This window comes from Felis catus, chromosome D4, assembly GCF_018350175.1.
Source record: "Felis catus isolate Fca126 chromosome D4, F.catus_Fca126_mat1.0, whole genome shotgun sequence".
Lineage (NCBI taxonomy): Eukaryota > Metazoa > Chordata > Mammalia > Carnivora > Felidae > Felis > Felis catus.
In genome coordinates this window covers 1431737-1448471 of record NC_058380.1, presented here as the reverse complement: position 1 = coordinate 1448471, position 16735 = coordinate 1431737, and the positions used below count along the sequence as shown (strand labels likewise).

Below are 16735 nucleotides of genomic sequence, written 5' to 3'. Positions count from 1 at the left end.
CACTTCAGGCCACACTCCTGCCACCCCACACTCTCCGCTGCCCCAAACCCCTGCCCCGTGGCTGAGGTCTCTGCCACAGTCAGAAGCACCAGGAGACGCTGCAGAGAAGGCTTATACGGCTGGTTACTGCCCACATTGACCTGCTGGAAAATATCGCCCCAAACACTCAAATTCTTCACCAGTCCACCACCGCTCTCCAAAACCCACTGAGAGGAAGTGAAACTAAATTCCGGGAGTGTCACCTTCATCCATAAAATGCTTACCTCACGTGCTGCCTGATGACTTAAGAACATGAAAGCACTTCATATGACAAGTTTTTCAGCAGCACAAACTTAAAAGCTAATTTAAAGCCCATCCTGTCTTTCTGCACACTGCCAACCCTGTTAGCAGCTCAGACCAGTGCCAACTAGTACCTTTTTCTCCGTCCTGCCTCCCCCTCCTGAATCAACGTTCTAGTCCCAGGTGCACCGCAGCGACCATTTCGACTACCATGCCACACGAGGACCAGGCGTCAGGGCAGACACACAAGGGGCAAGGACACCCTTCCGCGAGCTCCTCCTCAGCTCTGCGGCTGCAGACCGCTCCTTGTCTTCTCTAGACTCCCTCCCCCTGAGAACGAGGACAGTGTCACAGAGCATGTCATGTATATTTTCCATGTTAACATGCATCCAGGCAGCCATCTCCGTAACCAGGAAGCCTGAGGCCAGAGGCCGTGGGGTCAGAATGTTCGCCCCTGGCGTCAGACCCTGCCTGTCACCTGTCCCAGCGGTGTCCACGGCCCCATGTGACCTTGCCCCACCATGTCACCCTCTGTCCAGCAGAGTGACCCCAAACCACGGTCCTCTCACTGTCCTGGTTCAACAGCTCTTCCTGGATTAAATCTCGGTCAAATACCTTCCTACAGGAGCAGGAGGATAAAGGTGGCCGGTGGGGCCCTGGCTGCCCCCGACCCGACACTGCTAGGGGAGGGGCAGGAGCCGGTGCACAGAGAGTTAAAGCAAGGTGCTGAGACACAATGGCTGGTAGCTGATGGCCTTGGACAGTGACACTCAGAAACTGCAATGTCCCAGGCACAGGAAGACAAGCCCCGCCCTACGTGGGTCACAGCAGACAGGCCAGCAGAAGAGCCAATGCCACCCCGCCCTCCTCAGCCACTCGGCACCCTAGAGACTGCCACCAGCAGGCAGCACTCACCTGTGACCTATGGGCCCCCCATGCACACTGCTGCAGCGCTATGCCTAAGCAAGCCAACAAACGTACCACATAAAGAACAATTATCTGGGACATTCTGACTCTGGGATTAATCTTTTGAAACCAGTAAACAGTGGAGCTTGCTAACCACCCCAGGAACTGGAGGCAAACAGCACAATCTCTCAGAGCTCCATGGCTCTGGGCCCAGAGAAAGGCCATTGGACTCAGGAAGGAGTCCAGCACGTCCACTCGGCTTCATAGCCTCCCATGACAGCATTACTCCCAAGCAGGCTCAGGCAAATGGCTTATAATTATTTTTATTGCCCGATTTCAAATCTGAGTCAAATTTGGTCTTTCACAAAAAAACAAAAAAACCTAGGCAACAAAACAGAAAATAGCCATCCACTTTGCTGAAGTGGCCCAGAGGGCATCCCCGCAGAGCACGCCTGGACACCCCCCAGCCCACCCCTACTCCCAGGTCCGTTTCTCCTGCTCCTCAATCCTTGCAGGGGCTCCTACGGAGTCTTCCCAGGGGGCTTGGCTCTATGCGTCCCTGTAACTGTGGATGCCTCACTCCACATGAAGAAACCTCCAAGACTACTGGGCCAACATTTAAATCTCTTCGATGACTGCATGTCAGCAACCCTCACAGAGGCTTTGATTTACTTACCTAAGTAATGTGGTGGGTGAAATGCCATAGGCTTACTAGTCGCTGAGTAATATCCAATTGCTCTCTTAAATCGAATAACTTTGTCATCTGTTCTAGACTGAAATAAACGTAGGAAAACCTTTGTAAATCACATGCCACTGGTCATGTGCACGAACATACTTTCACAATTCAGCACATGTGTCATAACCTGCAGCTTTCAAGTTACTAACAGATTAGAATAATGTTAAAATCTTCCTGGAAAATCAATGAATCAAACGCTACTCAGACTGACTCCTGGCACGCAGTCAGGAGAGCCGGGTCTGCAACGCAGCCCGCGGGGTCCCGGGCTTCCCCTGCTGCCGGCAGAGGGTTTCCTTCCCATCTCCCGCAAATGGGGCAGTGGTTTCACCTTTCCAGAGAGGCAGGGAGTTCACACCAACCTCACATCTTCTATTTACCCTGACCCACTCACATTCCTTTCCAGAAAAAGGTGGAAGAAATCCCTGACCATCGCCCGAAAGGATGGACAAGTCATGTCCACACTTCTACTCAGCCCACGTGACAGGTCTGTCTTCTTAGGAGAAAGGTCCTGATCATGGTAAAGAATCTGGGAGCAGCAGACCTCACAGGCGTCCTCCCAAGTCCGTACCTGAGAATGCTGGAACACATCTTTAGCTACGGCATCCAAGTCTGAGGGGTCCTGGATGTTGCGGACGTAGTCGGCCACAGCCTTGATTACCACATCACAGGGCGGCAGGACTAGCTGGTGAGCCCGGACCTGAGAAACAAGCACACGGGTCAGCACATGAATCCCGCATGCAGGGCCCGGAAGCTGCAGGCAGCGCTTCCTTACACAGCCCCTCATTACCCTGCTGTGAGTCTCGGCCCGAAGACTGGTGCGGGAACTATTAAATACAAGCCAGCCACTTCCACCCAGCAAGGCCACACGGAGCCTGGCAGCCATGCGTTACCTCTGACATGTCTGCAGCCAGGCTCCCGTCAACTCCGAGCCCAGAACCCTGTGCCCCACCATAGTGAACATGCCGCGAGAGGCTGGGCTACAGACACTTCCGTTCTTCCTGCACAGCCAAAAGGAGGCAGTGCTGGGTGATCACAACCCAGGTGCCAGAGCACCACAGAAAGGCAAGTCAGCTCTGACCGGGAGGGAAACGGTGTCCCTGACTGCCAATGCTGAGGGCCATGTCTGGTAAAGACACACGGAATAAGTGTCGGAATATTATATTTTCCAAGAATAGCAGATTCTACAAAAAGTAAACAGTATAAAAAAAAAAAGGCTTTAGACTCTTTCGTGAAAACTAAAAAACTATGAAAAACATTCAATTTCAGCTATAACTACAGTAATGCCCTTCTCTGAGAAATAAAGATGAATCAGGTACTAACTATGTTTCTGGCAATTAAAAAAAACTCGAACGACAGCATGAAATAACCTTGATTTCCTATATGTAGCCACAAAGACCACAAAGGCCCCTAAAGACCCTGTGCCTCCAGAGCTGTCCACTCCTGCCCACCAGCGTGGGACTGTCCAGGCAAGCCCAGCGTCACCACAGTCCTCTAGGGTGCACAGGAAGCAGGGCAGCTGGCCTCAGAAGTAAGAAGTGAGGAAGGGCCATGAGCCATGGAGTGTGGTGGCTCCAGATGCTAGAAGAGGCAGGAAACACCCTTCCAGAGTTTCCAGAAGGAGTGTGGCCTGCTGACACCTTGATTGAGCCCAGTGAGACTGATCGTGAACCTCTGACCTTCAGCACCATAAGATAACAAATCTGAGTTGTTTTAAGACACAACACACATACACACAAAAGAAGAAAATCAGAAAACCTGAGCCTGAGCACATGACATGGAAGACCCACCAGAAAACCATTTACACTTTTAAGTCATCAAGAAAATTTTCAAGATGCACACACAACAATCACTCTCGTTTTACACAAGCAACAGGTTTTCTGGAAGCACTGGTTGCCACGTCCGAGTCACGTTCTCAGGCCCCAGTGTGCCGGTCGTTAGTGCTCGTGAAGGCACATCCCAGCAGGAGGCCTGCAGAGAGCCACGCACACATCTGTGCACATAGATCACATGCTCAGTCCTAGAAACCCAGCACCCCATGAAAATGAAAGCCCACTGGCTCGCACATGCTCCACGGGGACGAACCCCAGAAACAGCACATCCCAGCCAGTCTGGGAGGAACACAAGTCCCGTCTGCTCTCCCACTTGCGGGGTGTATGGTCCCCCGGCGGGGCAGGAGCAGGGCCAGCTGGTGGCAGCCCAGGAGAAAAGAGTCAGAACAGAAGCCCCACGCTGTCCTCACGGAACATCTTCCCCTCGGTGAACACACACGGAAACAGGGACAGCCGTGTGGCGTGGGCCTGGCTGAGCAGGTGCGACCCAGCACCCTGAGACCCTACGATCAGAACACAATGACAAGCTGGCTGTAGTGTGAGGATGTTACATACAGAACAGACCAATGACAACACGGTGAGAACAGAACGGATGTGATACAAAAGTGGACAAAATATGAAAAGGGCTAGCCCCACTTGGGGGAGGAGCACTTGGGCAGCACAGGCCAACTCTCCTCGGTGCACACCATCTATCCCGCCTCAGTGAAGGGGACCATCTGTCACTGTTGCTCCTGTGGACCATCCCTGGTCTGCGCCCACCCCCAAGGCTGCCTGAGGGGCAGGGAAGTCCCCACAACCCGGATGCCCTCACTCCAGCAGCCCCGGCCAGGCCCAGGGGATGGCATGATGTGCGCTCGGCTCAGGGCACACAACGGGGGACTCAGTGCACACGAGAAGCTTTAATTCGGGAAGAAAGAGCACACAAAATAATTTCTAAAACTCAGACGGAACTGTTATAACCTCAGAACATTGAATGAGAGATTACAGAATTCTCAAAAGGATTTACCACAGAATTCCTTTTAGTAGCAAGGTTCCTGCTACATTTAAATATGGATATATTTGCAAACATCCCATTCATTAAACTTCTAACACTCTTGACAATGTTTAATTTGTACTTTTCTTAAAATCCTTGCCATTGCGTTGGGGCACCTGGGTGGCTCAGTCAGTTGAGTGCCCAATTCTTGATTTCAGCTCAGATCATGGTCTCATGGTTTGTGGGTTCAATCCCCACGTCGGGCTCTGAGCTGACAGCATGGAGCCTGCTTGGAATGCTCTCTTTCCCTCTCTCCGCCCTTCCCTGGCTCTGGTGCATGCTCGCTCTCTCTCGAAAAAAAAAAAAAAAACATTAAAAAAGAAGAAGAAAACGAAGGGAAAAAAAACCTTGCCATGACACATATGGGAGAAATCACATGTTCCCACAGGCTGGAAAACTGAGTGCTAAGAGAACCAACCCAATGGAGAAAGAAAAAAGTCCCTGAAGATCCTGGCCACCCCAAATGTGGCTCCCGGCTCTCTAGATCTATACATGCCACGTGCACAAAGGGATCTCTGCAGACGCTCAGCTGGTAAAAAAATGCATCAGGACTTGCTGACCCTCAAAAAGCATCATCATCTTACATGGCTAATCTTCCCAAAGATGCTCTAGAAGAGCATGCGGCTCCCCCATCAGTGCAGCAACTACAGGAGAGTCAGAGCAAGATGTCACTGTCAATCTTAAATCAAAATTAACACTCAAACCACACAAATGAAATGTTTGCTCCTTGGCGACAAGCTTCAAAATATTTTTAAAAAGTTTGTTTTAATGTTTATTCATTTTTGAGAGACAGAGAGTGAGCGGGGGAAGGGCAGAGAGAGAGAGGAAGACACAGAACTGGAGGCAGGCTCCAGGCTCTGAGCTGTCAGCACAGAGCCTGACATAGGGCTCAAACTCCCGGATGGCGAGATCATGACCTGAGCTGAAGTCGGATGCTTAACTGAGCCACCCAGGTGCCCCTGGGCTTCAAAATATTTTAATGAAAGTCCCACTTCTCCTTTGTTTTTTCTTTTAATGTTTATTTATTTTTGAAAGAGAGAGAGAGAGAGAGAGAGAGAGAGCGAGCATGCACGCACACAAGTGGGGGAGGGGCAGAGAGAGTGGGAGATAGAATCCGAAGGAGGCTCCAGGCGCCAAGCTGTCAGCAGACCGTGAGATCATGACCTGAGCCCAAGTTGGATGCTTAACTGACTGAGCCACCCAGCCGCCCCTCCTTTTTTCTTTTCTTTCAGCAGTTGTACTTTAACTTTAGCCCAAAGCTTAACATTAGGAAAAAAGACAAAAGTTAAATAAAATGCAATAGTATACCTAAATTAAAGTTGGAAACGTGTACTTTCTGTGTCCAAGGATAGAAAGCAAATTCTGTTTAATTAAAAAGCAGGGGCCCCTGGGTGGCTCAGGTGGTTAAGCACAGCATTCTTGGTTTCGGCTCGGGTCATGATCTCATGATTTGTGGATTCAAGCCCCACGCTGGGCTCTGTGCTGGCAGCACGGAACCTGCTTGGGATTCTTTCTCTCTCCCTTTCTCTCTGCCCCTCCCCTGCTCATACACTCTCTCTCTCTCTCTCTCTCAAAAAAAAAAAAAAAAATTAAGAAAATTAAAAGTAATAATAATTTTAAAATAAATAAATGAAAAGCAAACATCGGTGCAATCGGGTGACTGTTGGTTAAGCATCCAACTCTTGATTTTGGTTTCAGGTCATGATCTCAGAGTTTGTGAGTTGGAGCCCCATGTTGGGCTCTGTGCAGAGCCTGCTTGGGATTCTCTGTCTCCCTTGCTCTCTGCCCCTCCCCCACTTCTCAATATAAATAAATACTTTTTAAAAAAGCAAACGTTCATGATTATACACTTTTTTATAGCACTTTGTAGTAATTTCAGTGATTGTCAGTTACTTGCTTTGCAAGCAAAGGAACAAAAATTTGGAGCTAGAAAAGACCTCCCAGAGCGGCTCCCTGCTTCCAGACAGGACAACCAGTGGTAAGCAGGCACTGCTTGGTGGGAGCTGGCAGTCACCTCCACACAAATTCCCTCAGCCGAGGCCGCCTACACGGAGCCTCATCTTTCCCCCACGGGCCCGTTTCCTACTGTGCTGCTCTCTCCCGTGGGTCAGGACAGGTGGAGGGTGTGGAAGGCGCTCAGGAAGGCAGCTCGTTCACATGCCCACAGGCCCGTGCCCCTGCTGGGGCTGCTCTGAATCCAGTGGTGTCAGCACAGAACACACCCACTGTGCAGGGACACAACCAAGTCCACGGAAGCCCTTGCCACACGCCTCTCAGTGCAGCAAGCAGCGGCCGTCACAGGCAGCAATGGGCTCCGACTCTTTAGGGCCCCGATTCCCCTCCCTATGGTACTAATTATTCAAGGGCCACAACCTGAGTTAGCATCTGGCACCGCAAGAAAACAATCTCTTCCCATCCCTAAAAAAGGAAATAACGAGGGTCCCACTACAGAATCAACTTTAAGCCGCCATGTTCTAGCGTCTCACTACTTACGTATGTCTGTCATGTCATTTCGGTTACATTTCAAAAAATCAAACATTTTTCTACAAATTCACTTCAAGGCACAAAGCAGGGGCGTCTGGGTGGCTCAGTCGGTTAAGCATCCAACTCCTGACTTCGGCTCAGGTCATGATTTTGCAGTTGGTGAGATCGAGCCCCACAGTTCAGGAGATTGAATGGAGCCTGCTTGGGATTCTCTCCCTCCCTCTCTCTGTCAGCCCTACCCTGTTTGTGGTCTCTCTCAAAATAAATAAAACATCAAAAAATAACAATAATAAATGACACAGTGCAGTTACCACATGACATTTCAAATGTTAAATTAAACCCATTATGTCACAGCCGCAAAGGATTCCACTAAAATCCAAGACTCTCTCCCAGATGGATGCTGATTACGCTAAAGCCTCCTCTAACACTTTCTGAAATGTGCCACCAGAAAGGATCATTTGACAGGGCCCTGACTTTCACATGATGGAATGAAATGTTTCCATTGAAACAGCAACTCCCTTCCAGAGGTGACAGACAGCACACTGGCAGGTGAGTGTGCTGTGGGCTAAGGCTTCGGCCACCTTGTGTAGACGCGGGGCATCCCGCGTGGTGTCACAGCCACAAAGACAAGGGGAAGCTAGCTGTACAATCAGTCGTTTCTCTCACGAGGTCAAGGCACTGGCCCGTGCTCCATTTCTGTACACATCCTGCCCTGCTCCTCGGAGGTTTCAATCCCATTCACGTTTTTTGTTTGCTTTTTAAAACAAAATGGGTGTTCCCAAATCCACAGATTATATTTTTGTGTTGGATAACTTTTTTCTCCTTTTTAGAGAACGAATATTCTGAGAATTTTTCTTCACTTCAGCTCTTGTCTTTGCACCTCACGCCAGCACGCTGACAAGAGCCCCAATGTGTTCCCACCGCCCCACGCCCGTTGCTCCGTGAGCGGTGCGGCACGTGCATCTTTGCCGCATCTTCAGGAAACGAGCATCAGCATTCTGATATACGATTTCGCTGAGCAGGTTCATGTACACCAGCTTCTTAATAGGAAAATGTACCCCCGCACACACCCTGGGAACTAGTCAAGAGCCAATTACACTGCATCACAGATGCGTGCACACATGCAGTTGAACCCCAGGATATGCGGTATTCCAGGCCCGGGCAACAGAGCCAACAGTGAAGTTTCACCTGTTGGTTAAATAATCTTTACATGGGGCACTTAACAGTCAGTTAAGTGTCCCACTTCGGCTCAGGTCACGATCTCACGGTTTGTGAGTTCGAGCCCCGCATCAGGCTCTATGCTGACAGCTCGAAGCCTGGAGCCCGCTTCGGATTCTGTGTCTCCCTCTCTCTCTGCTCCTCCCCTGCTCACGCCATCTCTCTCTCTCTCTCTCTCTCTCTCTCTCTCTCTCTCTCTCTCTCTCTCTCTCAAAAATTAACATTAAAAAACTTTTTTAAAGTAATCTTTATCCTGTTTCCTTCATACAGAATAGATGATCCGGGGCCACTGAAGTCTTTGTTTATAGTGATGGGAATCTGAAATCTCAGATGTTCGTGGAAACAAGAAGACATTCGCGGAGCACCCACAGCAACAAGCATGTGGGTGTGCAGCCCCCAGGAGGTCACCACAGGGGATACCTCATCACCCACCGCTGTCGCCACCTGCACAAAGGGCTGCACAGCTGACTTCAGCGAAAATATTTATAAAGCACACTTGAAAATGTCGTCTAGAGTGGACACCAGATGGGAGACGGGTGCATGTAGCTGGACATTTGACTTCGTAGCACATTAGTTTATGGTAAACAATACAGTTTGTGACTTAAAATATTTTTTTATAAAGATACTTAGAAAATATAAATGTTAGAAATCCAAATACTTGAAAGTGAAGCAAAGGTAAAAATATGCAAATTACAACAGATTCGTGCCTTTGTTTTGTTTGGAAAATGCTGTAGTTGTATTTTTATTCTGCTAATAATTATGTCATCATAATGATGTCAAGGTTCACTGGTATTTTATTTTGCTTTTGAAAACCTTATAGCGTGCTGTTAGGGATTAGGTAATAACATCAACATTTTCAAGAAGTTTTACATCAAGTATTTACACAGGTACAGTACTACCATTTTGGTTAGTCTAAAATAAATTTTGACTAAGTGAAAAAAACAGGAACAAAAAAACCCTTCATGAAGATCTCTCTCAGCTTGTGTCCAAACTTTGCAGAAATGCTATCCATCCATCGTGTATGTTTCTGCAAGTGCATGGATGTTCAATTCTTTATCCTCTCATCCAGCTAACTGCTCAACATGAAGCCATAAGCAAACTGGAACGCACATCACTGTTACGTCACCTGCCAGGACAGGGTGACTGTCATGGCTACTCGGTCCCCCTCAGGCCGGTCGTTGCACAGCATCTGGCTTGAGCTCTGAGAGCCATGTCAATTCCCACAGACTCGCACACTAACTGAATAAACACACCACAAAACCATGACTCTGGGGCTTGGTACTGCGGCTCCCACACGACCTCCTGGCCGCACGCTGGAAGACAGGTGAGAGGAAGGCACCAGTTTCACTAACGGCTCTGCTGAAGCAGAACCTGACCCCTCTGTCACCATTAGGAAAGCTGCAAAGTGTGAGGACAGTACATACGGAGCAGCGTCTCAACGCCCTGACGTCAGAGGCTCACAAGGAGACACCTGCTGGCCAGGCTCCAGGAGGTCCCTCAGAGAACCCCGCAGACAAGCATCACTGCATTTCACCCTCATGCCACCGCCGTGTGGTGCACTCTGGATGTCCCAACAGGACAGAGGGGTCCACCAAGGCACTTGCGGAAGCACCCAGTGAGCGGCGCGGCCACGGCCCCAAGGCAGACCACACCCTGGTCTCCAACCTTCTAAGTGACACCTCTTCTAAGGTTGAGATGTCTTTTCTATGAAGCAATGGCAGGTGGCGAGCTTCTTTTGCTTCTGATATTCCTACTGAAATGGTTAGTTAAGAACAGGCAACACTACAGTAGCCCTCCCCCCACCCATCCTTTTTCTTCAACAGACCCATGAAACCCAAATCCACGCTACTGACGAAGGGAGCCACGGAAAGACCAGGCACAGGAGAGGTATGAGGTCAGACTATGTCAGATGTGGGGAAGTGGGGCCTAAGGGCCCAGGGCTCCACACGCAGCTGAGCAGTGCCACCAGAGGCGGTCAGGAAGGGCAGGGCGGGTCAGGAAGAGTCAGACCAGATGCAGGAGGGGGCAAGAATCAGAGACACCCGCCAAACTCTACCCTGGACATCACAGGGCCAGTTGGTATCACTCTCTAAGAAACAGGATAAACCCACACGGACAAGCTGGAGTGCCACATCTGGTGTGCACACAGAGATGCCCTGGTGGGTGGGGGTGAGACACACGCTGCAGTCGGGGAAGGGGTCTCGCTGGACACTGGGTCCACTGGATAGTCATCGACATGTGCCAGAAAGCAGGAGGCCACAGCACGGTGCGGGTGGACCCTCGGGAACCCACACACAACAGGAGTCAGGGAGGGGACACGGCACATGAGGCACACAGAACCAGGCTGGGTCCAGGAAGCAAGGCAGGGGTTTGCAGGGTGAGGAGAGCAGGGGGGGCTGAGGGTTGAGTGTTTCATGCCCCCGGGAGGTGAAAACCATTCATTAATTAATGGATGTCAACTGTGTCCTCAGCAGCCTTGAACCAAGGCCGACTGTGGCGGCCCAAATTCAGCGCGGGGTTAAGCTGTTGGACCCATTACTAGAGACCATCTTCAGGAGACATGTGGGGGAACAGGGAGCTGGGAGGAGGTGGGGAAAACTGGAGCACAAATACAAACCGAGGTCCACGAGAGCAAAGGGGCGGGTGTGCAGGGCCGCAGATGAGAACACAGCACAGACCAGCCTTGGACCGAGCGGAAGAGGGCCATGGCCATGGGCCTGGTCGGGGGAACGGGCAGCGGGGCCAGCCCCAGCATCGGGCAAAGGGCCTGTAAGTGGGGGCAGTAAAACCAGGAGAGCCTGGAAGACAGCAATGCATGTGTACGACACGTTCAGGAGGGAGGGTCACCTGCGGACACCTGCAGTCCAGTTCACACCGGGAACCGTGATTTTCAAATCCGTTTTAGAGAGGTATTTTATGTGCAATAAAACCCATCAGCCTCAGGCAGACAGGTCACTGTGTTCTGAGGAAGGCAGACCTCAGTGCCGCCGCCACACAGTTGGAAAGAGAGCCCTTCCACAGCCCCATGGCCCCCGTGCCCTCACAGCCAGCCCCAGACAGCGACTGCCCCCTGCTTCCTCTCCGAGCGCCACTCTTTCTGGGCTCACACAGGAGTCTCAGAGAGCTCCTTCGTGTCTGGCATCTGCCATTTCAGTGAAGAGAAGTGTGCTCCTTCCCCCCTCCCAGGCCTCCCTGTGTGACTCTTCCACCCACCATTCACCAGCTGACCGTGGGGTCGGTCTGAGGTCCCGTGGGTCATATGGCAGGTGCGTGCTCAACGTTGTAAGAAGCTGCCCGGCCACATCCAGGTGGCCACTTGGCTGTGCTCCCAGCAATCACCTGTCAGAGCAGTGGCCACGGTGGCGGTCCCACCGCCATACCCTAATGACGCGGAGGGCCTCTGTGCACCTACTGAACATTCCAGAAAATGCCTGTTCAAACGCCCCCCATCTTTTCTGGCTGGGTTGTATCTTCTTACTGTGCCGTCCTTTACAAATTCTGGCCACAGGTTCCTTACCAGAGACACACTCTGTTCCTTTCCCTCAGCCACTTGCTTTTTATGCACTTCACTAAGAAATCCTTGCCTCAGTCCAGGGCACAAAGATCTCCTCTTACGTTTCCTCTAGTGTTGATTTTTACTCTGGAGTTGATTTTTATATTCTTTTCACTTTTGCATAGGGATGTCCAGTTACTGAAAACACCAGCCCTTCCCCCTTCCGACCATGTGTCCAGGCCTCCACTGGGCTCTACTGCGCTCTGCTGACCCAGTGACCGGCCCGTGTCAGGACCACACCTCCTGGGTTAGCACAGCCTCACAGGGAGATGTGAAGCCCTCCAACTCTGTTGTCCCTTCTCAACACTCTTGTGGTTTATTCTAGGTCCTCTGCAGTTCCACATGAATTTTAAGCTCAGTTTTCAATTTCTACAAAGAAACAAGCTTGCTAGGATTCTGACAGGGAAGTAGTAAAATCTAAGTAAGTCTTTGAATCCATGAGCGCAGTGCTTATTTCCGTTTGTTTAGGTCCTTCCTCAGCCGCGACTGTACATTTTCACTGTCAGGTCAGGTGTGGTCTCAGCCAGGGACGGCGCTGCCCACGACTCCCATCGAGGGAGCAGGTGGACATGGAGCCCGAGGCAGGTGGAGCTGCCCAACCAGCTGGCGAGGGCCCACCGGGAGGTTCGGGCTCCCGGGGGAAGGGAGACATCGGCAGGTGAGTGGCGGGCCCCGGAGGCCCAACAGCGAGTGTCAGCGCGTGAGAACACTACCAGCAGCAGGTGGTGGTAACAGAGGGAGGGGTAGTGAAGTTTAGGAGGGAAGACGGAGCTCTTCTGGGAGGAGACCCAGGGCAGCACTCTGGGCCCAGGAGGCAGAGGATGTGCGGCCAAGCTGTCTGGCTGCCCTTGTGCACTGAGCTCATAAGGGCTCTGCAAGGTAAAGAGGAAGACTGGCAAGGTCCCCCAAGGCTCCCCTAAATGACAGAAAGTGACTGAGTGGAGTCACTAGGAGCAGTGAAAGGTGGTATTGAGATGAATTGAATCTCAAAAGAATTATCAAAGAGCCACATCAAGAAAGTTTTTAAAAGCACAACCCACAGGATGGGAGAAAGTATTTGCAAATCATGTGTCTGGTGACACCTGTGTACCCAGAATACAAAAGAAAAAAAAAAAAAAGGCACACACACACACACACACACACACACACACACACACCCCTCTTACAACTCAATAATAAAAGACAACCCAATTGAAAAATGGACTAAGGACTTGAGTAGACATTTATCCAAAGAAGATAACCAAATGGTCAGGGAGCACAGGAGAAGATGTCCAACATCATTACTCATCAGAGAAATGCAAATCAAAACCACATCACACCCACTGGGACAGCTAAAAATAAAAGAGCCAATAACGAGCGTTGGTGAGGATGCGGGGAAATCAGAAACCTCACAGGCCGCTGGGAGGGGAGTGAACGGTGTAGCCACTAACAGAAAGCATCCTGGTCGCGTCTCGAGAAGCTGAGCACAGAGCTCTCACGTAACCAGCAATTCCGGCCCCCAGGCACACACCTGAGAGAAAGGGGAATCGGGTCCAAACAGACGTGTGCACACATGTTCAGAGCAAAGAACTCTGGGTTAAAGTCTATAGATAAAATTTAAGATAAAATGTTCCTGATGTGACCTGACAGGTCATCCTGGTGTCCAGAAGCCTCAGAGAGAGGTAACGTTGGTTGAAGGAAGGCAGGGTATTCGAATCAGAAAGGAGGGCACGCACAGGCTAACATGGACAGAGTTCCACAAGAGGCGGAAGCAAGCCAGGGAGCTATGGGGGTGTTCCAAGCACCGCGCAGGAAGGGGGGTGTAGGGGACACCAGCACTACCCACTGACCACAATTGGGGTGTGGTGCCGAACACAGAACAGAGGCCCGTCCACCACGGGGGAGACCAACACGTGAGGGGGGTCTGGGGACAGGAAGGGCCAGCACACACTTGCAAAGGGGCTCAACCAAACAGGTGGACAAGGGGCTCTGTGGCAGGAGACACCTGTGGGTCAGAACAACTGACAGGGATAAAAACACCAAATGCGTGAAAATTAACATGAAGTTTAGGAACACAAAAACCATTAAAATAATGGTCCGACCTAAAAACATTTTTAAAATTAAAACAACTAAGTGGTTACTCAAAATAAAACTTCCACCACTTACTAGGACTCAAAATCATACAGCAGTAACAACTCAAAAAGCACATTAAAGAAAGACAGCCCACTCAGCACATGCTTATGGCCAGGGGGTACTCCCGCCAGGGCTGACTAACCCGGGCTCGAAAGGCCCCACCCCTGGTTCTGGAATTTTCCATCATATAACATGGCCTCCTGCTGTCCTGAACACAAATGAAATATTCTTTACTGACAAATCAAATCTGAGAAACATGACGCCACCTTCCCAGCACCTCTTCTATGGAAACGAAAGAAATGAAAAGGATCCTGCCTAGCTGCTTCACCTCCGCTTTTCTACTGCCCTCGGGAGATTCCAGGTTCTGAGTATGTCCACCACTGCCCTCTCACTGCGGGGAACACAACCCTGATCATCAACACGGCACACAGAGCTCTGCTCCCCTCCCAGCCCGCTGTCTGCAGCGATCACCCTGCAACCGGGTCATCTGCGCTTATGCTGCACCCACAGGCCCACCCCGGGCATGCTCGCCTAACAATCGGAGCTGTGGACGGGGAGGTCGCAGGGGGAAGGGGAAGACTGTGGTGCTCCACGGCAAGGGGTGCTCCGGGCTCACAAGGCAGCGGGTTCATGTAATGCCCACCCTCTGTGAAGAACAATCTGGTGGGGATGACCTTGGCGAAATGCTACAGAGCAGGACAAGGAAGGGCAACAAGTGCACCTGGCGACACGAATCAGATGCCTGTGAGAGCTGTGTATACCACAGACTGCTAAAAATCATGAGAAAGGGTTACACACAACAACTAACCAAATTCTCAAGTCACCTGGTTACTTTCACGAGTGGGAGTAAGCATACAGGATATGGACAGCGGGATCCAGCAGCGATGTTCATGAGGAAGGAGACCATCGCATCCCACTTCCCAACATGTGTCGCGGGGCCTAAATGACATCGCAGCACACAGATCGTGTGTGTAAAGGACTAACACAAAAAAGCTCTGCGATATGTGAACTCAAAGCAGATGTGCTTGCATTTTAGAATGTGACTTTAAAAAGCCTACAACTTATCAAGTCCTTGAAAACTTAACTGCGGCTTGCTTCTCCATCACACCACAAAACCCCCAGCTGATATTCAAAATACACATGATGATAATGCATAAAACCTGACTGGATCCTGACTAAACGAAAACAACAAACAACGCCATAAATGCCTTACAGGAACAGTGGAAAAATCTGAGTATGAACTTAATCCTAAGTGATTAGGGAATTCCTGTTCATGCAGTTGACACGATAATAGTAACAGAAGTAAGAAAGAGATTGGCCTCGGGGTATCTGGGTGGCTCAGTTAAGAGACTGACTTGGTTTCGGACCAGATCAGGATCTCACAGTTCAGGTGCTCGAGCCCCACATTGGGCTCTGCACTACTGACAACACAAAGCCTGCTGGGGATTCTCTCTCTCTCCCTCTCTCTCTCTCTGTCTCTCCCCAACTCACACTTTCTCACTTTCTTTCAAAATAAATAAATAAACTTTAAGACACATTAGCCTTAATTTTAGGTAATTATGATATAAACTGAAGTTTTCACAGGTGAAGTGGCAGGGTATCTGCAACTTCCAAATAGTGGAGTTAAAAAGCAAAGACAGATGTAAATCTACTTCTTGGCCAAATGTTAACTGTAGAACCAATTAGATACATGGATGGACGTTGCCCATCTCAATTTTTTACATACTTAACATTTTTCTTAACACAAAATTAGGAAAGACACACTCTAATGATGTTAGTGACCTGCCAGCAGACTGAGCTGGTTCCCCAATAATCCCACAAACAGTGCTGCCGTCTAACCTCTGACACGTGACCAAGGCCAGCTCGGCCAAGACGCACACATGGTCTGGGGTCCCGGGAGCCTCTCTGCCGCTATCCACAACTGCACGAACCTTGTATTAAGCCAGGCTTCCCTTCATCTCCACTTACAAAAGCTCCTGTTCGGCAAACCTGAGGAGCACAACACCTAACACAAGTGCACCTGCCTGCAGGCCATATATCAGCAGTGGGGCCACCCGGACCACAGACCGCAGCACTTCATCCATGAGGACACGGGAAGAGCACTGCAGCCAACAGCAGGAGAAAGCTACTCTCCTTCAAGCACAGAAAAAGCAAGGAAAACAAGTAATTTCTAACAAGAGGAGAAAAACGGACTTTCAGACAGAAGGTGAAAACCCAGGGCCCAAGAACTACTAGCACAACGAAGAGCGGGGTCCAGGCGGCGAGGAGTCGGAGCAAAGAGGCAATAAGGAGTTTCCCTTGAATGATCAGGCTTCTCCAAAGTTCACTCCAAGTTAAATCACAAAAAGCAATTTGAACCTAAACACGGATGGAGACAGTTTGTGAAGGGAAGGTAATTCTGACAGGAGGCAGAATTTCAAGGGAGCTGTGCCTCCGGGAAGCATGGCCAGTAGCCCCCTTCACTGCAGGAGCCGAGGCCCAGGCTGCCCAGCAGACCTCCCATCGGCACCTGACAGATGGCAGCTGTGGTCACGGTGCCGATCCACCAGGAAAGGGGACTCTGAGTCCACGTTAGACTCCAACTT

General features: G+C 50.5%; 1 protein-coding gene across 2 annotated transcripts in view; it reads right to left on the bottom strand.

Moving 5' to 3' along the window:
* FAM120A (family with sequence similarity 120A) overlaps positions 1 to 16735 on the bottom strand; it is a 97288-nt gene that overhangs the window by 57470 nt on the left and 23083 nt on the right. For both annotated transcript variants that reach the window (XM_023243207.1, XM_023243206.2), the window contains exons 4-5: positions 2490 to 2618; positions 1862 to 1958 (exon numbers count right to left, since the gene is read on the bottom strand). In XM_023243207.1, the coding sequence (XP_023098975.1) occupies positions 1862 to 1958; positions 2490 to 2618 (226 nt within the window). The remainder of the gene's footprint in view (positions 1 to 1861; positions 1959 to 2489; positions 2619 to 16735) is intronic.